At 52.0% G+C, this 24,198-nt stretch overlaps 7 protein-coding genes across 7 annotated transcripts; 4 read left to right on the forward strand and 3 right to left on the reverse strand.

The window, feature by feature from the left end:
- The first annotated feature begins 29 nt into the window (after positions 1 to 29).
- On the forward strand, positions 30 to 6,786 carry AFUA_6G04940 (formin sepA). The gene is made up of 3 exons (XM_742491.2): positions 30 to 1,678; positions 1,734 to 5,103; positions 5,162 to 6,786. Exons 1-3 carry the CDS (start codon positions 483 to 485, stop codon positions 5,996 to 5,998), a joined length of 5,403 nt encoding a protein of 1,800 aa, XP_747584.1. The 5' UTR covers positions 30 to 482; the 3' UTR covers positions 5,999 to 6,786.
- Positions 6,787 to 6,900: 114 nt separating this feature from the next.
- AFUA_6G04950 (tRNA modification GTPase) lies at positions 6,901 to 9,562 on the forward strand. The gene is made up of 3 exons (XM_742490.2): positions 6,901 to 7,204; positions 7,269 to 8,806; positions 8,869 to 9,562. Exons 1-3 carry the CDS (start codon positions 6,932 to 6,934, stop codon positions 8,885 to 8,887), a joined length of 1,830 nt encoding a protein of 609 aa, XP_747583.2. The 5' UTR covers positions 6,901 to 6,931; the 3' UTR covers positions 8,888 to 9,562.
- Positions 9,563 to 10,698: 1,136 nt separating this feature from the next.
- Positions 10,699 to 14,723, reverse strand: AFUA_6G04960 (ankyrin repeat protein; the record flags this gene model as incomplete). The annotated part of the gene is made up of 3 exons (XM_742489.1): positions 10,699 to 10,888; positions 11,520 to 14,225; positions 14,278 to 14,723. 3 exons carry the CDS (start codon positions 14,721 to 14,723, stop codon positions 10,699 to 10,701), a joined length of 3,342 nt encoding a protein of 1,113 aa, XP_747582.1.
- Positions 14,724 to 15,829: 1,106 nt separating this feature from the next.
- Positions 15,830 to 17,356, forward strand: AFUA_6G04970 (O-phospho-L-serine:2-oxoglutarate transaminase; the record flags this gene model as incomplete). Its single annotated transcript, XM_742488.2, has 2 exons — positions 15,830 to 16,723; positions 16,784 to 17,356. The coding sequence occupies exons 1-2, from the start codon at positions 16,010 to 16,012 to the stop codon at positions 17,354 to 17,356; spliced, it is 1,287 nt and encodes a 428-aa protein (XP_747581.1). The 5' UTR covers positions 15,830 to 16,009.
- A 187-nt stretch (positions 17,357 to 17,543) lies between these two features.
- Positions 17,544 to 18,689, reverse strand: AFUA_6G04980 (cytochrome b5 reductase family protein; the record flags this gene model as incomplete). Its single annotated transcript, XM_742487.1, has 1 exon — positions 17,544 to 18,689. The coding sequence occupies one exon, from the start codon at positions 18,687 to 18,689 to the stop codon at positions 17,544 to 17,546; it is 1,146 nt and encodes a 381-aa protein (XP_747580.1).
- Positions 18,690 to 18,869: 180 nt separating this feature from the next.
- On the forward strand, positions 18,870 to 20,982 carry AFUA_6G04990 (putative amino acid transporter; the record flags this gene model as incomplete). The annotated part of the gene is made up of 2 exons (XM_742486.2): positions 18,870 to 20,115; positions 20,173 to 20,982. Exons 1-2 carry the CDS (start codon positions 19,081 to 19,083, stop codon positions 20,980 to 20,982), a joined length of 1,845 nt encoding a protein of 614 aa, XP_747579.1. The 5' UTR covers positions 18,870 to 19,080.
- A 281-nt stretch (positions 20,983 to 21,263) lies between these two features.
- invA (glycoside hydrolase family 32 protein) lies at positions 21,264 to 24,036 on the reverse strand (the record flags this gene model as incomplete). Its single annotated transcript, XM_077804982.1, has 2 exons — positions 21,718 to 24,036; positions 21,264 to 21,658 (listed from the first exon to the last, which is right to left on the reverse strand). The coding sequence occupies exons 1-2, from the start codon at positions 23,204 to 23,206 to the stop codon at positions 21,264 to 21,266; spliced, it is 1,884 nt and encodes a 627-aa protein (XP_077661116.1). The 5' UTR covers positions 23,207 to 24,036.
- Between the last annotated feature and the right edge of the window lie 162 nt (positions 24,037 to 24,198).

Genomic DNA, 24,198 nt, shown 5'->3' on the forward strand with positions numbered 1-24,198 from the left:
GTAAGCGGCCCCCTACTGCGTTCTAGAGCCGCCTCTCACACCCCTAAACGAGTAATGCCCGCGCTTTAACCCTGACAAGCAAACGACGTTTCTAGCATCATCCTAGTGCCCGCAGAAGCAAGACAAGCGATCACACCCTTTTTGGGAGACCAGTACCCCTCGCTTGTGGTGTTGCGTATTTTACGCATTCAGTCCGGAAGTACGGAGTAGAGGGAGGATCTAAAGTGTTACTATTCGGCGCCCTCCCCCCTCCTGTTCTAGCGCTGCTCCGCAGCGGGTATTCAACTGCTAGTCAGGAGTCCCAACTACGGCTTATTGGATTTGAGTTGGGTGTCATTGACGCCCTTGCGCAGGTTTGACAGCAACGGGGTTCGTTGATCTCTGGGAACAACCTTGTCAGCAACAACGCTTCTGTTTTAGATCTTCTAGTTGTGGACAACGCTCATGCTGCGCCTTGCATCTCCCCAGCGACGCCCGTCAAGATGCCAACCACCACGTCTGCATCCGACAAATCGAGACAAACCTCGGCTGGCAAAGGATTTTTCGGGAGGAAGCTGCATAAGGAGAAGCCGGTAGATGATCGGTATGAGGGTTATGGAGGGTCGGAGAATCTCGCGCCTCCAGGAAATGCTACGGGATCCCGTTCGTCCCGGCACTCGAAACGATCATCCGTCCAATCTGTGGATTACTCGCATGATTTCGATCCAAGCGGAATCTCGATGACCGCCGGTGTTATAACATCCATTCCCTATGAGAGCCTTACTACCGATACTAGGTCTCCGATCCCGGTAGATTATCTGTCCAGGGCGGAGACATCACCACGAAAGGAGCCGTCGCCAAATCACCTTGCCAAGGGAGGCGGTGATTTTCATCAATACCCAGCATGGAACCCGACAGGACTACGAGAAAACAACGCCTTTTCCCATCCTACGGGGCCTCGTCCCCCACCGCATGCGTCCAATGTGTCTATGGTCGGGAGTACTGCAGGGGACAAGAGCGCGAGGCATCAGCAGTGGGCAAGACCAGGAAGTTCAGCCACTAACGCTGGGTTCAGTCATAATTCCTCATCCACCGTGGATTCATCATCGACGTCACGGATGTCCTTTGATCAAACCAGCATCCATTCGTCTCTCTCTTCCAACACAAGGGGTTCAAGTTATATCTCTTCGGACGGCTCAGCACGAACGCTCACAACATCGCATTCGGGTGACCGTGGAACTCTATTCCCAAGCAGCGGCAACTCCAATCGGTTCTCCACCGCACAAGCGGCATGGCAAGCTGCTCAGCTGGCTACCCATTCTGCTGCACCGGTCCTCAATCCCGAGCAGTATCTCACGCGACCCAGGGACGATCGCGTAGTGGACCAACTGTTCCTTGACTTGATGCAAAAGCGAGGTTGGCAGAATCTTCCAGAGCAGGCCAAGCGGCAGATGCTGGCGTATCCCGCATCCAAGAAGTGGACGCTAGTACATCAGGACCGCTTGACAGAACTGCAGGGTGAACAGAAGCGGAGGCAGAATGCAAGGCAAACACACGGCCATGATGGTCCAGCCGGCATTCTCGAGCGAGCTGATGAAGAAGGGAGCCCGGAGTGGTATGTGAAGAAGGTCATGGATGACAGTATCACGTCAAAGCAATTGGCCAGCTTGAGTGTCAGTCTGCGAACGCAACCCATCAAGTAAGTTTCTTGCAACGGACTTGCAGCATTCTGTCTCCCGCTAATAAGATGACAGTTGGGTCAGAGCCTTTGTCGAAGCACAAGGTCAAATCGCTTTGACCAATGTGCTCTCCAAGATCAATCGCAGGAAAGCTTCGGGCCCTGTCCCCGCACCACCAACAGGCGATCGAGACTTGGATAGAGAGTACGATATTGTCAAGTGTCTCAAGGCTCTTATGAACAACAAATATGGCGCGGACGACGCAATCGGTCATCAACAGGTCATTATTGCTCTTGTCAGCTCGCTATTATCTCCGCGGCTGAACACAAGGAAATTGGTCAGTGAGGTCCTGACCTTCCTATGTCACTGGGCGGAAGGGGAGGGCCATCAGAAGGTGCTGCAGGCCATGGATCACGTCAAAAATCAGCACGGTGAAACTGGCCGCTTTGACGCCTGGATGCGAATCGTGGAGGTAACGATCGATGGCCGGGGCAAAATGGGCAGCTTAGTTGGTGCCAGCGAGGAGTATCGTAGCGGTGGCATTGGCATGGAGAATCTGCTTATGGAGTATGCAGTTTCAACCATGATGCTCATCAACATGTTGGTGGATGCGCCGGAAAATGACCTACAATTGCGATGCCACATCCGGGCCCAGTTCATCTCCTGTGGCATCAAGCGTCTCTTGACGAAGATGGAAGGCTTCCAATACGAAGTGATTGATAAGCAGATCGAGCGGTTCAGAGAAAATGAGGCCATTGACTACGAGGATCTCCTTCAGCGAGAGAGTAGCAGTATGAAGGATAGCATCGAGGGCGAGGTGAAGGACATGAGCGATCCCCTGCAAATCACTGATGCCATTCTAACCAGACTCAATGGGACTCGTGCCTATGATTACTTCCTTTCCGCTATGCAGCACATGCTTCTCATACGCGAGAACTCGGGGGAGGACGGCCTTCGAATGTTCCAGCTTGTCGATGCCATGCTCAGCTACGTTGCCATGGACCGGAGACTACCTGATCTGGATTTTCGGCAAGGGTTAACTTTTACAGTACAAAGTCTCCTGGACAGGCTCCATACTGATGCAGAGGCAAGGCGAGCATATGACGAGTCCCTTGAGGCGCGGCAGATCGCGGAGGCCGCAATTGCGGAACGGGACGAGATGAAGGCGCAAGTGGAGATGGGGGCGGATGGTCTCGTGAAGAAGCTGCAGAAGCAGATCGATGAACAAACGAGCATCATTGAGCTTCAGACTAGGCAGAACGACGCACTCAAGGCGGAGCTTGCCGATGTCCAGCGGCTGCGTGCTCAGGAGCTGCAGCGGAATGAACTGGAAACCAGAGAGCTCTATCTGATGCTCCGGGACGCTCAGGATATCGCTGCATCGAATGCCAAGAAGAATAATCTGGCCGAGACCGATCCATCGCACATGAGGGGTATCCTGGACCGGGAAAGACTGTTGGAGCGGTTGGAGAAACAGCTTGAGCGGACGAAGACGCAATTCAAGCTGGAGGGCAAAGTTTGGGGCCAACATGGACCTTCTGATCGACTGCGCGAGCTACGGGAGCAGATGGACGGCGAACCTGACCCTGAGGACTTTCAGGAACAAGCTCGTCGAAACTTGGAAACTAGTGCTCTGGGTTCTGTTCATCGCAAAAGAAGCCATGTTCCGGAGATGGATGTTGCCAACGGTCAAGAGAGGCCATCACACCAGGATGGGCCACTTCTCGTCAACTTTGGAAGACCCCGAATGGATCCGGAGCAAGCGTCTGATTTGCTGGGGGAGATTGCTTCTAAAGTTCCAAAGATTGACGCTGAAGATGCCGAAACCGACGAGTTTAATGCTCAACCAACTCAGCTTGAGACTGAAGAAGCTCGGGTCGGTCAGGTTGAAGAAGTCAAGCCCGAGGATGAGACTGAAAAGCCCGAAGAGAAACCTGTATCCGTGCCTGCACCTCCCCCTCCTCCACCTCCCCCACCCCCGCCACCTCCTCCAGGTGGTGCGGTAGGCATTCCGCCGCCTCCACCACCTCCACCACCTCCGCCGCCGCCGCCGGGTGCCAAGGGTTTGGGAGTTCCGCCTCCGCCGCCTCCTCCACCCCCTCCTGGCTTTGCTGGAGGAATGCCTCCACCCCCTCCGCCCCCGCCAGGTCGGTTTGGAGCACCCCCACCACCTCCGCCCCCTGGTGTTGGCGGAGGCTGGCGATCCAACTACATTGCTTCGCAATCAGCGCCTTCTCACCCAACTGCCGTCTTGTCATCTATTAGACCTAAGAAGAAACTCAAGGCTCTTCATTGGGACAAGGTCGATACTCCACAGGTAACAGTATGGGCTATTCGCGATCCCACTCCTCAAGCGAAGGAACAGAAGTACAGCGAGTTGGCGAAGAAGGGTGTCTTGGACGAAGTCGAGAGGTTATTCATGGCGAAGGAGACCAAGATCTTTGGGGCCGGCTCCGGTGCGAAACAGCGCAAAGACAAGAAACAGATCATCTCAAACGACTTGTCGAAGACCTTCCAGATCGCATTGGCCAAGTTTTCGCAGTATCCTATCGATGATGTCGTCCGTATGATTATCCATTGCGATCCAGAAATTCTGGACAATATGGTGGTCATGGACTTTTTGCAGCGAGAGGACATGTGCACGATACCTGAGAATGTCTCCAAGCTAATGGCGCCTTACAGCAAGGATTGGACGGGACCTGATGCTGCTAGTTCTGAGCGGGAGCAAGATCCAACCGAGCTTACACGGGAAGACCAGATCTACCTCTACACTGCGTTTGAGCTGAATCATTACTGGAAAGCAAGAATGAGGGCTCTTGCACTGACACGATCCTTCGAGCCGGATTATGAGCATCTCTCGACGAAAATCCGCGAGGTCGTGAGAGTCAGTGAGAGCCTGAGAGACTCAGTCTCCTTGATGAATGTTCTTGGACTGATCCTGGATATCGGTAACTTCATGAACGACGCCAACAAGCAGGCTCAAGGTTTCAAGTTGAGCTCGCTCGCTCGCCTTGGCATGGTCAAGGATGATAAGAATGAGACAACTTTCGCAGATCTCGTTGAGCGTATTGTCCGCAATCAGTACCCCGAGTGGGAAGGTTTCGTTGATGAGATTGGTGGCGTCATCGGAGTCCAGAAGATCAACGTCGATCAGTTGCGGGCAGATGCTAAGAAGTACATTGATAATATCAAAAACGTGCAAGCAAGCCTCGATGCTGGCAATCTAAGCGATCCCAAGAAGTTCCATCCACAGGACCGCGTGAGTCAAATCGTCCAGCGAAGTATGAAAGATGCCAGAAGAAAGGCGGAGCAAATGCAGCTGTATCTGGAGGAGATGGTCAAGACGTACGACGACATCATGGTCTTCTATGGAGAAGACAATACAGATGAAGGAGCTCGGCGGGACTTCTTTGCGAAGCTGGCTTCGTTCTTGGTGGAGTGGAAGGTGAGTTTCTGTGTCCGTTCGTTGTGACGATGAAAAAACACGGCTAATTCATTCCTAGAAATCGAAAGAGAAGAACATTGCCCTCGAAGAAGCCAGAAAGCGTACAGAGGCTTCTCTCGCCCGCAAACGTGTCAACGCCGGCCTTGCCAACAGTTCTGGTGCAGGCGATGCACCGGTGTCTCCTGCCACCAGTGGTGCCATGGACTCGCTTTTGGAGAAATTAAGAGCTGCAGCTCCTCAAGCTAGAGACCAACGCGATCGTCGTCGGCGCGCCAGGTTGAAGGAACGTCACCAAGTCCGCATTGCTTCAGGTCAGAAGATCCCGGACCTCACTGGATCTGAGCCCGCAAATGGTGAAACGCAGGCGAACAATAATAGTGCCACTCCCGTGGGCGGCAATGACGCTAACACCATTGAGACCGGCCTTCTGAGCCCGCCAGCTCAAGAGACTGACGTAGACACTCCGACGAAAGAGCTGCAGGTGTCGGAGAGCGAAGACGTTGCAGACCGCGCTGCGAGCATGCTGCAAGGTCTCAGGGATAACTTGGATAACAACGGAGAGCGTGCTCGACGGAGAAGAGAGAGCGCCGAGGAGGAACGTCGGAAACGCAGACTGAGAAGGAGGAATGGAGGAACTGCCAGCAAGGACAGCGCTGACGGATCGACCTTGTCGAGTGTCCCAGAGCCCGCAACACCACCGCCCAGTACCGAAGTCTCAGCACTGAGTGAACCCGGCATGGCTAGTCCTTCAAATGATGAGAATGGGACTTCACAACCTCCTCAAACTCGCTCTATTGTCGTTTCGCCCAATGCAGATGAGCATCACGGATCGCCCGGTAACGAAAAATCCCTCGATGGCTCGCCAAAGCATCAGCCAACAGAGCAGTCGGCTTGATCTGATACCCATGATTACTGGTCGCTCGGCCAAAACAAAATCACCGAACTCTCATAATATAATGTTTGATTGATAGACTTACTGATGTCGAAGGGAAACATCTCCCTATGTCCCTCAGTGTATAATATCCCCACTGTTACTCGTCTTCAGCTTTTTCTTTGATCATTGCAGCCCTCTTTCTATCATTTCAATCAACATTAGCTGCACGGCCATCTCTTTTTCTAGACTTTGTTCCCGAGCATACCTTCCCTGTGATTTGCTTTGATTCATGAATTGAGAGTACATCATCCCAACTACCCGTCATCCATATTTCGGCATCTTCTTCACTTTTGCTCCCTTCTCTGCATATCTATCCAAGCTTTCTTTTTTTTTTATTCCATCTCTGTACATAGCTTCCTTCATTTTCTGACCGTCTCTTCGCGCGTTCCTTCGGCGGTTCGTGCTTTCATTGTACTGGCACGACTACTTGGCCCTTGTTGTATCTCATTGGCGGTGGATCTTGAAGCGTCGGCTGTCCGGCGTATGGCTCGGCGTCTTTCGGTGCGCAGGCGTGACGAAGTGACGCAGGTGTCGTGTCGTTGAATATTCCCCCATGCATATGTTTGTCCCTGAAGTTTTCACATTTACCTACGTGGTCTATTGCGCTAAATCAATAGATCGATCAACGGAGCCACTCAATTCACGAGCAAAGTCCTAAACCCTGAACCACTTGACAATTAGGCCGGCTATACACTCAAGACTCTCTAAGCATTATAGGATGGTCTGTTTAGCTCGCAGATGCTGTAAATAGTAGCCATTGTTCCAACCAATGGACATATATATATATATATATATATATATATAGTCACGTGATATTTGAGTGATAAAACGGGAATCACCACCGGTTCTTTGCCCTCGAATTCCAACCACAACTTTCCACTCACCTGCCTGCGCATGCGAGCATTCGGTTTTTGGAGTTTACGGCGGGCTGTTACCATTTGCCCGTCATGGAGCCGATATTCTTGCATAGCAGCTCCAAGTCATGGAGTTTCTCTTGATCTAGCACGACAAGCCCAGCGGAGACTACCCAACACTTGCCGGCACTTTTGTGCATCTTCGAACTTTCGATTCTCCTTGGAGGCCGATTCGACGATATACGCGCTCTCTACTGCTCCCGGTAGAGCAGCCATAGCAGTTGTACGAGTCTCTGGTTCTGCATGTGTGCAGGTAGGTCAATGCTGACAATCATTTCAGAGCGCAACTGACACCTACTCTTCGACTGTTTGAATAGATCTATCGCGCCCTCTGTCCCAGTGCACCTCTCCCTCGCGCGCGCGTTGCCGCAGTCCGCACCCTCTACGACCCTACACAAGAGCCGTCCGCCAACACAGTCCTCGATGCGGGCGCTCTTGTACTGTATTTTCCTGGACCCAAAACCGTCACAGGCGAGGACGTCCTCGAACTGCATCTTCACGGTGGGCCGGCTATCGTAAAGTCGGTGCTGGCGGCTATTGCCCGCAGCAATCGGCCGGAGAGTACGGTCCGCTATGCGGAACCGGGCGAATTCACACGCAGGGCGTTCATGAACAATCGGCTCGATCTGCCGCAAATCGAAGCATTGGGCGATACGCTCACCGCTGATACGGAACAGCAGCGGCGCCTTGCTGTTCGGGGTGCCAGTGACGCTCTTTCGAGACGCTACGAATCGTGGCGCCAGCAGTTACTATATGCGCGGGGGGAGCTGGAGGCGTTGATTGATTTCTCCGAGGATCAGTATTTCGACGAGTCTCCTGAGGATTTTGTCCGCTCCGTAGCAGGACAGGTCCGTGCGCTGCAGACTCAGCTGAGATTGCATATTGAAAATGCGTCGAAGGGAGAACTGCTGCGCAATGGGATCAAGATCGCCCTGCTTGGTGCCCCTAATGCAGGCAAGAGTTCCCTCCTGAATCGAATTGTGGGTAAAGAAGCCGCTATTGTCAGCACCGAGGAGGGAACCACTCGGGACATTGTGGACGTTGGGGTTGATCTCGGCGGCTGGTACTGCAAGCTTGGCGATATGGCTGGGATTCGGTCTGAGAAGAGCACTTCCACCGGCCAGGGAACTGCGATCATCGGAGCAGTTGAGAAGGAGGGTATCCGGCGCGCCAGAGCCAGGGCTCTAGAATCGGACGTGGTTGTGTTGGTCATCTCCCTGGAGGAAGGGACCAATGGCTCGCCTTACCGACTATCAGTGGACCAGGAGGTAATCGATGCGGTCAACGATTGTGTACAAGCTGGGAAATGCATTGTTGTGGCCATCAACAAGTGCGATCGGCTTCCTGCAGCAGATCGGTTCGGCCAGTCACTGCATGACCTGAGGACGAAGATAAGGACACTGTTTCCAGCCGTCCCGGAGAAGCGCATATTCGACATATCCTGCAACGAGGCCTCGGAAGAGACTCTGTCCGAGCAATCTGATCCGGGGAACCTGCAAAGATTCCTACGAGGCTTGATTTCAACTTTCGAAGAAATTGCATCCCCAGCAAGAATGGACGGGGATGAGAATGGACAATACGATCTTTCCTATTGGGAAGATTCATTGGGAGTGACACATCGACAAAGCTCTAATCTACAGAGATGCATGCAACACTTGGACGATTTCCTGAACGAGACTACCCAAGCCCAAACGCTCCAAACTCCCGGCTATGCTGATGATCGAAATATTGAGACGGAAATTGATGTCGTTATGGCAGCCGAGCATCTGCGATTCGCCGCCGACACTCTCGCCAAGATCACCGGCAAAGGCGAGAGCGGGGACGTGGAGGATGTCTTGGGCGTCGTATTCGAGAAGTAGGTTCTCGTGTGTGATTATGATAATGTTGCTTTGCGGCTAACATCGGGGCTTGCTCTAGGTTCTGCGTTGGAAAGTGAAATTGCAAATATATTCGTCGATCTGACAGTCTTCTGCATCTATATTTTTGCCTCGCTTCCACCAGAGGTGGCGAATTCCCATCCCACAGCCCATATCCCAGGCACCGCCGTTGGTCCCAACTCATAATAGCCGAGAAGAAGCTCATCCGGATCAACATCTATCGAGAGACTCAAATTGACTCTCGAGCGTTATTTAGTGGTCGTCGCTATGCACGTCGTTATATCCGCCACGCCCTTGCATGGATGGCAAGCCGAGCAAGACGCCAGTACAGGCGCGACCGGGAACCGGGTGGGAGGGCTTTGTCGACTGGGCAGGAGCGTTGTATCCACCTCTTCCCATTGACGTTGTTTGGCTAGCGAAGAGAGGAGGAGAGGACCGTTCTAGCTCCTAAGGTCCAATTCTTCGACAATCGAGTCCAAGAGAAGGATCGCAAGACCGGAAGGACTGACCAAGTCAAGATGATTGCGAACTCGTAGATGTATTCAGTAGGCTGGAATGAATGCGATCCATCCAAAGAGAATGACTATGTAAAGAGGCCGACTATTTATACAATATAGCTATACTCTCTTGTCTCCCGTTGCATATTATGTCTGCCTCATGACACAAATCCGCCAGGCACCCACGGAGCAGGACCGACCAGACCGGAAATGACTAACTTTCTGCTTTGTTAATCCTTTGAAAGCAGATGTACAATCTATTTTTGCAATTAAGGATTATAGTATGGACTCTGATTTGGACTCCTTTATCGCATATTCCGCATCATTCTGTGTGTGGCTTGCTTTCGAGGATGTCTACATACAAGGGTACGAGTAGTTAGTTAGTTACATGCTTCGGATTAGTCAATCAGAGGTGGCTTTAACTTGTGACATCGCTGCCGCCTTACAAATTGGCCAGACCAGAATGTCAAATGGTAGGGTGAATCCCGAGAGACGAGATACCTGTCTTTACTCGAGTTATAGGGCGGGTGACAAACGAGGCGTTCTTCAGCTCTTGTGGTGAAGGAATTCGTGACTGTTGCCTATTGTTGAGTCATAGGTGAATCAACGGGGAGTTGGATGCGTTCCCTATCGGGTGGGTATTTTGGTCGGAGCTGGTCTCGGTGTGAGGGCTGTGCTGTTTTAGCTGTCTACATGGAGAGGATGGTCTAGGACTCATATTTATTCTATCTTCGAGATGCAAATGTGATGAGTGAATAAATGAATGGTTGAAGTGATGCGAAACTAGCTAACCTCCTCGTTGGCCTTTATGGATAGCTTTGAAGATCGCATATACAACATTCAGTTTCTGTTTCTCTCCGATGACCGTGCAAACTGGAGCTGCCACGGCGGGTTCGTGGCCTTTGCTGAAAAAGCTGTCATACTCATAATTGTCTCCTACATCTACATGTGGCGTGTGTCCGAAAACACTGGACACCTCTGCCTTGTAGATGACGAGGACGTCTTTTACTTTTCGATGTTGCTGAAATAATGAGCAAGAACCCCTTCGCCTTGGTTGTGGCCAGAAGCCGATGGTACTTGAGCAGTCAGTTTAAATTGATGCCATGGCACGTAGCGCTTCGACCACTTGAAATCCGCGGTGGGTTTCCTCGTGCCCTTCTAGGCGAGCTCAATCCTGGCGTACTTCTACCGATAACACCTGGCGTGTGTGGATAGTGGTTCGATCCAACACTTGCCAGCGTTTCGTCGGCGGGCGCTGTTAGATGGCCGACATCCGGATCAGAAAGACTATCATATCAGAAAGACCGACTGCCTGCTGCGCATTTTTGTTGGCCTTGGTCTATATTTCAGGCTCTTCTGCCTTCGCTTCGCGGTCACGTCTCGATGATACTGGTTTCCCTTCTCGCGCCAGAGTCGCCAGACGTGCGTACCTTGTAGCCCTTCAACACGAGATCGTCGCCGGCGTCGATGCGATTGTCGGGGTTGCTTCGTCGGTTCCAGCTCACAGCGCCTCTTAGGCCACCTCCAGAATTGGAAGTTCCATTGTTTCCAGAACACGGGGTTCTGGATGAGACAGACTAGGCTTCCCTGCTTGTAAAACTATGCATCTGAATGACAGTCGCAAATTTGGGGTTTCAGAGGATTCATAGTGCTGCGCGTCATTGCCTATCGATGAGGGTTGCGAGTGCTGTCGTCTCTACCAGTTGACGGTGATAGCCAGTTGGCAGACTATACCCGCTGCGAGTTCCACAGATTATCGCTTTGGGAGTCCTTTGATACGAAGACGCGTTAACATCGCGCGCACCAGAAGTGATTCCATAGACAATGTCAAACTGGTTCTGGCAGATGGTGCAGATGTATTCAGGTCCATATCAGGAATCTATATCCTCAACCACATGGCGGCCTGATTGACCCATTTTGAAAGGATGGATGCTCGAATTGATGGGATTAGATTGGAAACTGCCCCAGGGGTAATAGAGAAGAAGGCGTACACAATCCTTAAATAGGCAAGTGGATAAACCGCACCTAGCGGAGATCCAACTCCTTGGGGGATCCCCCTGGTTGGTGTCTCAAATATTCTACTAAGACACCAACATCATCATCATCTTCTTCTTCTTCTTCTTCTTTATCATGGCATTATAGTCGTAAATACAAAGATTTTCATCACATGCAAACCCTGTTCATCACAACTTACTTTTCGCGCGCAGTATATACAGAAGATGAAGACTCCGAATCCGAGTTCATTATACCAGTTGGCTCACATACAGGGTCAACGGGATTGAATGTGGATAGCAATGGTAACTTTGATACCGTCCCCCGACCCGGTTGTGGTGCGAGTACTTCGACCTCAGTCCCGGTTTCGTGAACAGTGGAAACCGGGGAGCCCCTCCAGTACGGCAGAGAGTAATCGAACCAAGGCTCAGAAGTAGAGCCAGTGTGAGAAAGGCTTGGCTCAGGTTGACGGGGAGCTGTACCTGACGAAGAAGACTGTACAGCTGCCTCGAATTGCCTGGATTGTGATGAACTACTTCTCAAGCCAATGCTGGTGCGTCTTCCTCCCCGCATATGCTCTGGCGTCACGGACCGGCTCGGGGGCAGTCCTTGCTCGAGGGTAACAGGCAGCTCCTGCGGCGCCATGGCCGAGGGCTCGGCGCATGGCTCTAGTGATCGAGTCGTCAAGGGTAGCTGAGGGGCTATCGTCCTGTTATGGAGTGTTTCTCCTATAGCTTGAGGAGGCTGGAAAGCAGGGATCTGGGTCTGCGCGACGAATTGCCCGCTATCTTGGTTCAACAACTGCCGGACTTGCGCCTTCCGCTCCTCAGAGATGATCGCATGAGGGGCAAAGCCGATTCCAGCAGCGTCAAGGCCGAACCTAGTCCCATCGTTTGCCGATGCAGGTCCATGGTGAAGCAACAGTGCCAGAACGTCAGGATGCCCATAATATGCGGCGTAGTGGTGTGGCTGCCATCCGGACTCATCTCTCCGCACGACGGATGCGCCGTGCTGGAGGAGAAGGGATACTACGGGGAGATGTCCCCCCATTGCTGCCAGACACAGTGGGGAATCTTCCTGTGGTCTGGTTTCGTATGCCAAGTACAAAGGGCAACCTCGCTCAAGGAGATTCTGAACTGCTGCTGCATGGCCGTGGCGAGAAGCGACCCCGAGAGCCCGGTCACCCTTGGCGTCTCTAGCCTCCAGCGAGGCTCCCTTGTCACAAAGCAGATTGAGGATATTCATCGATCCACGAGCGGCTGCGATGTGGATGGGTCTCTGCTTATTGATCTCTGTCTGTGCCTCGATGTTCGCGCTACTGATGAGAAGTAGTCTGGCAATCTCAAGGCTGTTGGCCAAACAGGCGTAATGGAGAGGAGTGAGGCCGTCGTGGCATCGTGCGTCGACTGGTACACCCTTGCGCACAAGCAGCTCGATCACCGCGAAACGGGAGTTCATGGCCGCAAGGTGTAGGGCTGTTCGCCCTAACTTGTTGGTTGCTGTCAGCACGCCCTTCTTCTGACTCAAGAGATCCACAATCTCGATGTGTCCATTGAACGCAGCCCAGTGTACCGCAGTCATGGAAGCATCATCCACACAATGAGCCGACGCTTTACGCTTGAGCAGCTCCTGCGCCACCGGACATCTCCCCATTGCTGCGCTGCAGATGAGCGGTGTCCTTCGGTCACTGCCGGGCACATTGATATTTGCTCTGTTATCCAGGAGCAGCTTCATCACGCCTAGGTGGCCCTCTTCACACGCGTAGTGCAAAGCTGTCATCATCGCACCATCTCTTGCTTCTAAATCTGCACCACATGATATTAAAAGCTCTACCATTTCTTCGTCACCTCGCTTTGCTGCAGCATGAAGCGGCGTCGTATGATTTTCCGCTCGCACGTTCACCTTGGCATGGTGGGCAACCAACAAGCGGGTGGCTTCAAGCTGGCCTCGACCAGCTGCTAGCCAAAGCGCCGTCCTGCCCTGGGCATCTCGTGCCTCGCGATCCAGTGGCTCCAGGAGAAGCAGCTGAATTACATCACAATGACCGCGTGAAGCCGCTAGATGGAGAGCTGTAGAACCCCAGGCATCGACCGCATCAAGTCTCGCGTTCTTCTGGATTAGCAAGTTGACCACCGCCTCGTTACCACAGTGCGCTGCCACCAATAGTGCAGTCCTGCGAGTACTCAGATGGCGTGCATCAACTCCATGTCCACTTTCTATAAGCATCTCAATGTCAGCCAACCCCCCTGACTGGGCCAGTTTCACGATCAAAGGAGCTGTAGCCCCTTCAGGAGCTGTAAGATCAATGCTCGTCTTCAAGACCTTTTCGTCAACAGCGCGTGCTACTCTCGATGCCGTAGGGCTTAAACCAGGCGACATCGAAGAGCTTGACTTTAGGCTGCTTCGACTGAATTGTCGAAAGACCGAACGTATCCTCTCGCGCTTGGACCCCAACGGAGGACGAGCGCTGGACGGCGGTTTTGAATCTGAATGCGATCGCCGAACTTGGCTTTGGCTGTACTGGCGCGGAGCATGTTGTAGCGTCACGCTCGTGCTGTGGCCATTGCTCATAACAACCGAATCGTTGGGACGAAGAGGCAGCGAGAAACAATTTGTTTGCGAGAAGCTGCGACCCGTAGTGGCTGCACTTGCATAGCCTTCATCTATGTCAGATTTGGATTGGAAGTGGTGGCCTGCGTAACGGATTGAGGGAGAAGAGGCAAGCACTCTGTCCAAATCAGAAGCGACGTTACTGACGGATGGCTGGTAGAAGCTCCAACTGGAACCGTGTGCCTGGGAGCCTGCATAGCTGGAGCTTCGAAGTGTCGCCGTATCATCCGCGACTTTTTTGATGATCTGGCGGTTTTCCGCTCTCCTGAGCAGCTCGACTTGCTCGGACGATGAGCGACTATCCCGCTGTCAGCATATACCGTGCATGTTAAGTACTCGGAGCACCCGACCATTGACACGCCTGTAACAGCAATTGCAAGGCCACTACCTGCGCATGGAGTCTTTCCTGATGACCTCGCATGACATCCTCATTCCAAACCACTTTGACACGAGCTCTGAATCCAACGATAGAGTCCTGTCCTGTTATGTTCTGGACGAGGGACGCTACCTCTTCGGACAGAACCTCCATAACCGCCCGGCAGCCATCCAACGCGACATTCAATCCCTCAATGTACTCTTCAGATTTTGTCGTAACACGGGCATTAAATTTAGCCCAATCCTCTAGGTGAGTCAAAGCGGATTCGATAATGGATAGCTCTCCGATGAGTGACTGGATGGTGAGATCGGCATTGCTGAATCTCCCCTTTAACTTGACCAAACCTGCGGTTGTCTGGGAAATGACTTGAGCGATTTGAAGGACTCCTGAGATCGCACCGATCCAGGTGAAGGGATCCATAGCGAAGATGGCCTTTCCTGGTGTAGCTATGAGTTCTGCATTGGTCGGTAAGAGTAGCGGAAGTAGATGTAGACAGCCACCGGCTACTATATTGGAATAGACATCAGGACGTAGATTGATGGTATTATAATCGAAAACCTAATTAAAAAATAGAATGACAATAGACAAGGACGAGGAGAAGGCTGGAAAGACTCGAAGTGCACAGCCAAGCTGCACCAGCACTAAGGGAGAGTCTGCAGGCTGACAGTCACACACAAGGCTGAAACTGACGAGGAGCAGCAGCCCTTGTGAGTTATGAGCAGTCGTTTGTTTCCCCTCATCTTCCGTCTTTGGACCAGTTCAACACTACCACAGTCAACAGTTGTTGCTTGCAGTCAGATCTTCCCCTGATCGATATGCTTTGTATGTTGGCAACTGAATATATGCGGTGCTGCCAACGAAGTGCTACACCTGCTTCAGTTGACTCCTGATATCTGTAGTGCTTCACGAGATGGTAGTCCACCATTGAATATCATCGTTCGCTGTGGTGATGCTAGAAAAGGTGCGTCAAACATTCTTTTTATGTCCGGCTTTAATTCGGATTCTCATTCAGAAGGGAACCAGCCCATCGATAGGAGAGTTGAAGGTGGCCAATTTCGAATTGTCCGATGCTGTTGAATACCGCCGGCCCCAAGAGGATGTTGCTCCTCTCTCAAACATGGTTTTTCTTTCTAAAAAAATACAGTAATTCGTCAGGCATGAATCCGATACAATAGGACATCCTTTTTCAATGGATATCTACTCTCTGAAACGCCATCTAGTTAAAAAAAGTAATAATAGATTGTAGTCAAGTATGTTGGAATGGAAGTGATATCTCAGATGAAGCTGCAATTCTTACCATAATAGGGTAAGTTGAAGCTATACAAGACGCGTGCCCAACACACTACATGCTTCCTCTTGGGGTTAAGTCGATGATTATGGGCAACCAAGACAAAGACTTCCTGTGGCGAGGCTTACCCAGACAACTATGAAAGTAATATGTCAAACAATTACCCCTGGCAGAATAATCAATTACTACTCCGTACCGATGTCGTAATTGAGGCGATGAGTCAGTAATACCAAGAGCAGTGACAGCAAACAGCGACAGATCCGCTCTCGGAGATCATTATTGATCTCCGGCGGGGCCTGAGAACCTTCTGAGTCAACCCCGCCAACATTTAGCTAAATTTGTTTCTTCATTTTCTCGGCCCAAAACTATCTCATATCTGCTTCAATTGATCTAAAGGTCGAGGTTTGTACTGTCAAATATGCCTTCCAGACAAGAGGTCGCCTACTTTGGAGCTGGCCCTGCTCCCCTGCCCACCTCGGTCGTCGAGGCGGGCGCAAAGGCCTTCGTCAACTACAATGACTGCGGTCTCGGACTCGGCGAAATTTCGCATCGCTCTCCTACCGCAAACAAGATCCTGGAAGATACCAAGGCGAGCCTGACAACGCTCCTCGATATTCCCGATGACTACGAGATCCTGTTCATGCAGGGAGGTGGAAGTGGACAGTTCACCTCAGTCGTACAGAACCTTGTTGGAGTCTGGGTAGAACGCAGACGACAGAAAGCAGAGGCCGAGATTTCGGCTACCGAAAATAAGGATGAACTGGTCTTTGAGAGATTACAGAAGGAGGTACAGGAGGAATTGAAGCTGGATTACATCGTCACGGGTTCATGGTCGTTGAAGGCAGCACAGGAGGCTACCCGTCTGGTGGGTGCCAAACATGTGAACATTGCGCTGGATGCCAGAACCGCGAGCAACGGGAAGTTTGGCAAGATCCCTGCAGAGGATACCTGGACTCTCTCGCCCAGTAAGAACTCGGCGTTTGTTTACTTCTGTGACAATGAGACGGTGGACGGTGTAGAATTCCCCAACTTCCCCAAGATCCTGGAGTCGGACGACCGAATCGTCGTCGCAGACATGAGCTCCAACTTCCTCAGCCGAAATGTTGATGTTAAAAAGTATTCTGTGATCTTCGTACGTATTCTTCCCTGTGACGAAGTTTGGTTTTCAAGTCTCCGAGCTAATGGACAGCAGGGTGGTGCCCAAAAGAACATTGGTATCGCTGGTATTTCCATCGTCATCATCAGAAAATCGCTCTTGCCTCCCCAGACCCCTACACCGGCACCGGCTCTTCTACATCGGTTGAACATTGGCGGATTACCGGGGAGCGTCGTACTCGACTACGCGACCATCGCGAAGAATAACTCCCTGTACAACACACTCCCCATCTTCAACCTGTGGATTGCCGGCCAGGTCATGGCCGAACTCGTCCAGACTTATGGTGTGCAGAAGATCAGCGGTCAGGAACAGATCTCCAACCGCAAGGCCGAGATCCTCTACAGTGTTTTGGACAAGTATCCCCAGGTCTACCACGTCGTCCCGGACAAGAGTGTCCGGAGCCGTATGAACCTTTGTTTCCGCGTCCACGGCGGTGATGCTGAGAAGGAGAAGGAGTTCCTGGCGGGAGCCGAGAAGCGGCTGCTCCAGGGGTTGAAGGGACACCGCAGTGTTGGCGGTATCCGGGCCAGCAATTACAATGCAGTTCCCTTGGAGAATGTTGAGAAGCTGGCGAAGTACCTCGAAGATTACGCTACTGGCAATGTTTAAAGGGTCTCAATATCCGAGGACTATGATCTCATTTCCTAGCCTGTAAAATGTCTTTTCTTGTCTGCACGGAGTTAACCTCGACTACCCAGCTTTATTCAACATAGTGCCAAATTTATATATATAATTATCTACACAAGAAGGTCTAGAGGTTTATATATTGTAAATGTACATAGACGGGATGGTGGACTCAAAGCTTCCAAACAGCCCAATCTTTCAGGTCGAGTTCCTTGATAACTCCGTTGAGAGGACCTTGGAGTTCCATCCCCTGCGCCCACAGCTTTGGTCCTGCCATATAGCTGATGAAGCCTTCCGGTCCTGACACGATAATCATTTTACCACCAGGCGGCCCATTGGAGGAGGCGGTATCGGTGAATCTCGTGATGGATTTCTTCTCAATGAACGAACTCTCTTCGTCCACAAAATAGTCAACCGTGACTTGGCCCGGATAACGAGCTTTGAGAGCCTCAAGTTCGCGGACCATGAGCGAAGTGGCCGCCGGATCCTGTGTCGGACCTGCGGGCGGAGGACTGCTGGGTCTTGACCTGAAGAGACCAGTAAACCAGGATCTTTGCTGTACTTCGTCTATTGCCGAACTATCGTTGCAACCCCCCAGGCAGTCATCCCGTCTTCGATTTGCCCAGAGAATGTGAAGCCTCGGCTTGTGGTCGGCGTCTGTCCGGCGTAGGAGCGTATGTCCAGCCTGCAAAGCCGGAGCAATTCCAGTACCGCCCGCAATAAAGAGAATCTGCCGAGTATCCGAAGGGATTTCGCATTCGATTCGAGGTCCGCGCACTTCAATAGCTGATCCCACATCTAGAGAATGCAGATACCGCGATACCTCCCCGAACGGGTCTTTCCGAATGAAGAACCGGAGGCACCCTTCCTGCTCATCTTGGTCGTTTAGCGATATCGGCGGTAGGGGTGTATAGTCTCTTCCAATTTGCAATTGCGGTTGCTTGAACATGACACTCCATACGCCGGTCTTCCATGCGTCTTCGTAGACTTCGCGATTGTCGTCGGGCTTGGGTGGTTTCAGAGTGAAGATGCTGCCGTTCGACGATACCGGCTCCCTTGCGACAAGCCGGTATTTGGTAAATGTGACGGGATTCAGAGTTGTCGACTCTGAGCCTTGTTGCGATCTAACATAGGCTCCGATTCCTGCCGCAGTTGCAGTGACAATCGTCAGTCGAAGCCATAGTCGCCTTTTTGGCGGAGAAGGTGCGGAGGTTGTAGGTGATGAAGACGCAGTATAACGACGAGAAGCTGCTCTCTTGCTGAGGGTAGAAGGCGGGTTGAACAAAAGTCCCCCTGATCTTGGTAGTCGGGATTTCATGAGGTTGACTCTCAACGAAAGAGCACGTACGATAAATGAGTATCGTCGAGTCTCGTGGTGGTGGTCTTACATCTTAACAATCCCAATCTGGGGACCCTTATTGGCCTTGCGCTAAACTCAATCGGGTATCAATGAAGAACCCCTTGTCGATGATCGTCTTCGTTTTTCCTCATCTACCACTCTCAGCACTAGAGCAACTCCGAATCTCTTGCTGCTGGTGTATTAACATATGATATCGTCGTGGGTTGGATAGACCCCGCCATTGTCGTCTCTGCACCAGCCCTCCGCTTTCTGCTGGGATGGAGAGAGATTCCTGTCCACTTTTGTTGACGACCCGATTGAATAACCACAATTGATACATGAATGCCTTTACAACTACTGGCTCCGAGAAATGTCCCATATCACCTTTTCGCAAACGGACACCAGATCAAACAATCTCCATGCCCCTCGTGATTCTCTAGAACTTGCATCACTCGCTTCTTCCTCCCCAGAATCTGTGGGCAGGTCGTCAGCCTCATCCTCGCCCTCGGGCATTTCCTCCTCACGCAAGCTCTCCCTCGAGGACGAGGATCCACTATCTGACGCACATTCGCACGCGAATCTTGAGTCCGGGCGAGCGCGGCCGACCCGATCATACTCCATCTCTTCTGCCTTCGATTTCGGCAATGCCCTCTTCCCACTATCGCAAACCGCCGGGGGCTATGCGCCCTTGGGGGCTCCCTCCGCACTTGACCGACAGGCGGGGACCGACGGCTCGTTGGAACGAAATAAAACATTGACGTATTTGAACGGTCTGTCACTGGTGGTTGGGATCATCATCGGATCTGGGATCTTTTCGTCGCCAAGTCAGGTCAATGCCAACGCGGGGTCTCCCGGTGCGTCCCTGATCGCATGGGCTGTCGCAGGGTTGCTGGCATGGACCGGGGCGGCCAGCTATGCGGAATTGGGTGGCGCTATCCCTCTCAATGGCGGGGCTCAGGTCTATCTCTCCAAGATTTTCGGGGAACTAGTTGGATTTCTTTTCACATGGTGCGCTGTTCTGGTGCTGAAGCCAGGGAGCGCCGCCATCATCGCGATCATCTTCGGCGAGTATGTCGTTCGAGCAGTGATACATGCAGACGCCGAGACGGTCAGTCCTTGGATTAGTAAGGGAGTCGCATTCGGGGGCGTGTTTCTGGTGACCGTGCTGAACTGCATATCGACCCGACTGGCTGCGCGCATAGGGGATTTTTTCATGTTCTTCAAGTTCGTTGCATTAATAGGAGTTACGGTCATAGGTATTGTCGTTGCCGTGACTGGGTTCTCTTCGACTGGGAGCGCCAGCAAGGAGTGGAAAGAAGGTTGGTTCAAGGGAACGAGTAAGGACATCTCCGGCTGGGCCGTTGCAATATACGCGGGTCTCTGGGCTTTTGATGGCTGGGACAACGTAGGCTTCTCCCATTCTGCATTCTCACCCCGTGCCATTTACTGATCGTACTTGCAGACAAACTATGTGACCGGCGAGTTCAAAAATCCTAGCCGGGATCTTCCCCGAGTGATCCACACGGCAATGCCGCTGGTGATCTTATCTTATTTGCTTGCCAACGTTTCGTATTTCCTTGTGCTACCCCATTCCACCATAGAAGCGAGCAATACCATTGCTGTCCAATTTGGCGACAAGGTGTTTGGCTCCGTGGGGGCGCTTGTTTTCGCCCTGGTGGTGTCTGCGAGCTGTTTTGGGGCCCTCAACGCAACGGTCTTCACCAGTGGTCGGCTGGTCTACGCTGCTGGCAAGGAAGGCTACCTGCCCTCGATGTTCGGCAGTCTCTGGAGTGGTCGATCCAGCGGCATGGGAAGCAATCGACTGCAGCGCCGCTCGTGGGCTAGCAAGGCGCTGGCCCGGATTTTCGGAGAAAACATCCGCTTCGGGTATACACCGATTAACGCCATGGCATTAAACAGCGCCTTGACAGCGGTATACATCATTGGCGGCGAGTTCAAAACGCTTGTCACATTCTACGGCGTCGCAGGGTACACCTTCTATTTCCTCACGGTCCTAGGCCTGATTGTCCTCCGAATCCGAGAACCGTACCTGGCGCGCCCCTACAAGACCTGGATTTCAACACCAATCATCTTCTGCTGCGTGAGCCTCTTTCTTTTGAGTCGCGCAGTTATCGCCGAGCCACTGCAGACGCTGATCGTCGTGGCCTTCATCATCGCTGGCGTCCCAGTCTACTTCTTTCGCATCTATCAGCGTGACGGGAAAATTACATTTCCCGGATGGAAGTTTTGGCAAGCCAGTCGACGTCGGTAATGCAATGAAATGCGCCGACCTAACCCAGCCTCTAGGCGTATAATGAACATCCTCTTCTATGAGACGCGTGATGCCCATGCGCATAGCTTTGCATGTATGACTAGAACCTACAGCATTATTTGCTTGCATCTGGACGACCGAGCGATTCATTGCCGATTACCGTGATCAGAACGCGGTGTATCATGCTTAGTTTATTTCGACCCCTGTCTTTCCTAGTTACGAGTTTGCTCCCGCGTCTATATGGGCTTGTCATGAGGTACAACGTTAGTCTAGGGATCTATCTAATGCTTAATTTCATCACGAATCACACTCAGTCCATCCCAAATATCTGCTCTCACCAGCACAGCAGCAGGAGCAGATGTTGATGGTTTCGGCTGACTTTCGGTTGCCGAGGCGAAGAATTTCAGCCCCGTGCAGACCTGCGCGTGGGGTGTATAGATGCGTGTGGAGATGACTGTCCTGCTATTCACAAACACTTCTAGCACACTTGCATCGAAATAGGCGTGGATCTGAAGCGGTTCCGTCACCTCCTCGCCTTCATTGTTGCAGAAGGTGAAGAGAGTATGCGGAGCGGTCTCGGGGACATGGTTGATACCGGCATCGTGAAGCGGAGGCCGTTCGATTGTGAACGTCTCGTCGTATGGTATCCATGATAGGGTGGTGCGCTGGTGGAAATCTTCTTTGTGCGTCAGCATTTGTTGCAATTTTGGGAAAAGAAGAAGCGTGAGAGCTCACCAGGGCTATGGCCGATTTCCAATCCTACTGCCGCGCAATGCGTCCCAATCACGAAAGTCGCGGTCATTTCCCACCTAGCAGTGCGCAGGGGCAAGAATGCCGGGGGCTGATGGGCCACAGAGCCCAGTTGTACATTGGATAAATGCAGCTCTCGAGCCGATGTTCGAAGTATGTTGAGCCTGGGGTCAGGCCGGACACTCAAGGTTCGGACCTGAGTACCTTGCGAATGGCGCTCTATTTCGACAGACGTAATGGATTCCAGCTTTGACTGGTGGGCTCGCTTGACATTGTGAAGAGTCACCAGCCTTACTAGTCGCGGTAGAGACATGATGCCACTCCAGCCTTGTCGATGGCGCAGGCGATCTGGTAAATCCTCCTCTGTAATCCAGCAGTATACGACATACTCCTCCGTGACCGGGTCCCAGAAAGAGTTTGCAGCGTAGCAGCACCCGTGATCGAAGATCCCCGAGAATGAATAATCTGCGAGAGGCTCGCCACTGCTTTGCGCCTGCAGTCCAGGTCGGACATTAATGCACATCCAGAGCAAAGAGCGCGGTACTCTCTTTGATCCAACCTCGCAAGACAAGCATCCCTCTGCGCCGAAGATCACGATATCCCGGGAGACGCCGCCATCTGTCAACGTAAAGAAGTTGGCAACTTCCCAGTTGACGCCGAGATCCCCCGACCATCGAGAGGGTCGATAATTCAAGCCAACATGAAGCAAAGGCCCGATATATGTCCACTCAGTCAGATTGTCGGGATTGACGACATATACAAAGACTGTTGGGGACTCTTTAGCGATGCCCCCGGAGATAAATCCATACAGATCCGGGGAGGCCACTCCACCCTGTCGCTGGGCCCGCAACGAGGGCCAGCAGTTCAGATAAGGGTCTCTCCAGCCTGTCACCTCGAGTCCTGCAGGGGCGCCGGGGTGAATCGGATTACTGTCGATTCGTTGCCAGGTCTTGCCATGGTCACGGGAGACAGCTATACTGAGCGATTCACTGCCCTTGACATACGGCAGAGTATAGTGGAGTGGAAGGTGATTTACGGATGTGTATACATACGTTAGTACACCTGGCTTGCCATCTGGACCATGAGAACGGAAGCAGCCAGTGAACACGCCGCATCGATCATACTCCGCAGACGGCGTGAGACATGGTTCGGGGGATATTTGCCAGGACACTAGATCGCTGGAGGTGGCATGGCCCCAGGAGATGTTGCCCCAGTCATTCCCATGCGGGTTCCATTGGAAGGACAGGTGGTACAGTCCAGTCGTCGGGTCATACCCAAGCCCACAGGGGTCATTCATCCACCCCCGGGGCGCAGCAAGATGGTATGACGGTCGCCATTCAGAGCTCGCTTGAGCTATACCCGTCGATTGCGGGATATTCTTGGCTTTCTGTTCTGGATCGCAATGGACAGAGTGTATTAGAGTTCCACTGTTGTCCAACTCTGCCGCATGTTGGGATCCTGGAAGGATATGCATATTGCCCAGATTTTATAAGATGCGGGCTCTGCAGATCCAGCACGAAGCTGGCCTCAGAGAAACCACGTTGTTCAGAGCAGAGATTGACTTTGAGAAAGAGCGTAAATAGACTCTAGCCACCCGTCATGAATTCGTTGATGCTGTCACGGTCATTAGAGTAGCTGCCATTGCATTGCTCAACTGTCAATCTTTTGGGACAGGGCAGTAGGGAATCTCGTCCTTTTTATTCAATACGCAGGCATGGGGGATCAAGATTGATGTCCGTAATTGACGATTGAAGCTTCGGCAATGATAAATAAGGGATCAATGACTGCAGAAATGCCAGCGGACGACGGGATTACCTCGGGAAGGGTGCGGAGAGTTGTCGGAGAAATCATGGTACAGCAACCCTGCAATCTTCAGCTCATTGCTGTATCTGACAATAGCAATGAGAAGTCATATAGCCAGTGCATCGAGGAGAAGCAAGAGCTCTCTATACCGACCAGTCTAGAGTGAGACCCGCGCTCAGAGATTTAAATGAAATCAACAGCTCATCCAATCACCGAGTGCTCCAGCAGCACCAACATTCAGGAAGTTACTGAGGAGGGTCAGGAGGAAATCAATTCCAGCAATCTCATTTCATATCAATTCTTCAATAATGAGACCGTAACATACGTCGCACGGAGACAGACCTGGTTTCCCGTTTTCTATCGGCTCTCGATTTGCGGCATCTGTCAAGCGGTGTGCAGAAGACTGATATACCCGAACATCATGAACGAGGCCTAGAAAGTCGTGCAAAGTGCAAATCTCTTGAAGGATTAAGCTGTCAATTGAGCCGAACAGAACGCGTGGAAAGGTGGATCCGCATTTAGTATCCGACAGTGCAGCGAATGTCTGGGGCTCAAGGCACACTTTCGGTACTGGGAGGCTCGTAGCACGATGACTTTGGTATCCTGATGTCGAGTATTTTGTCATGCCTGAAAAAAAAAGAAAAAAATAAAATAAAATAAAAT

This window comes from Aspergillus fumigatus, chromosome 6 (genome assembly GCF_000002655.1).
Source record: "Aspergillus fumigatus Af293 chromosome 6, whole genome shotgun sequence".
Classification (NCBI taxonomy): domain Eukaryota; kingdom Fungi; phylum Ascomycota; class Eurotiomycetes; order Eurotiales; family Aspergillaceae; genus Aspergillus; species Aspergillus fumigatus.

Excerpts from the sequence above, each read along its gene's own strand:
- AFUA_6G04950 (XM_742490.2), top strand. The coding sequence starts at position 6,932 with ATGCGAGCATTCGGTTTTTGGAGTTTACGGCGGGCTGTTACCATTTGC. Across the intron at positions 7,205-7,268 it reads CTGGTTCTGCATGTGTGCAG|ATCTATCGCGCCCTCTGTCC; the intron begins GTAGGTCAATGC and ends CTGTTTGAATAG.
- AFUA_6G04940 (XM_742491.2), top strand. The coding sequence starts at position 483 with ATGCCAACCACCACGTCTGCATCCGACAAATCGAGACAAACCTCGGCT. Across the intron at positions 1,679-1,733 it reads CTGCGAACGCAACCCATCAA|TTGGGTCAGAGCCTTTGTCG; the intron begins GTAAGTTTCTTG and ends ATAAGATGACAG. Across the intron at positions 5,104-5,161 it reads CGTTCTTGGTGGAGTGGAAG|AAATCGAAAGAGAAGAACAT; the intron begins GTGAGTTTCTGT and ends ATTCATTCCTAG.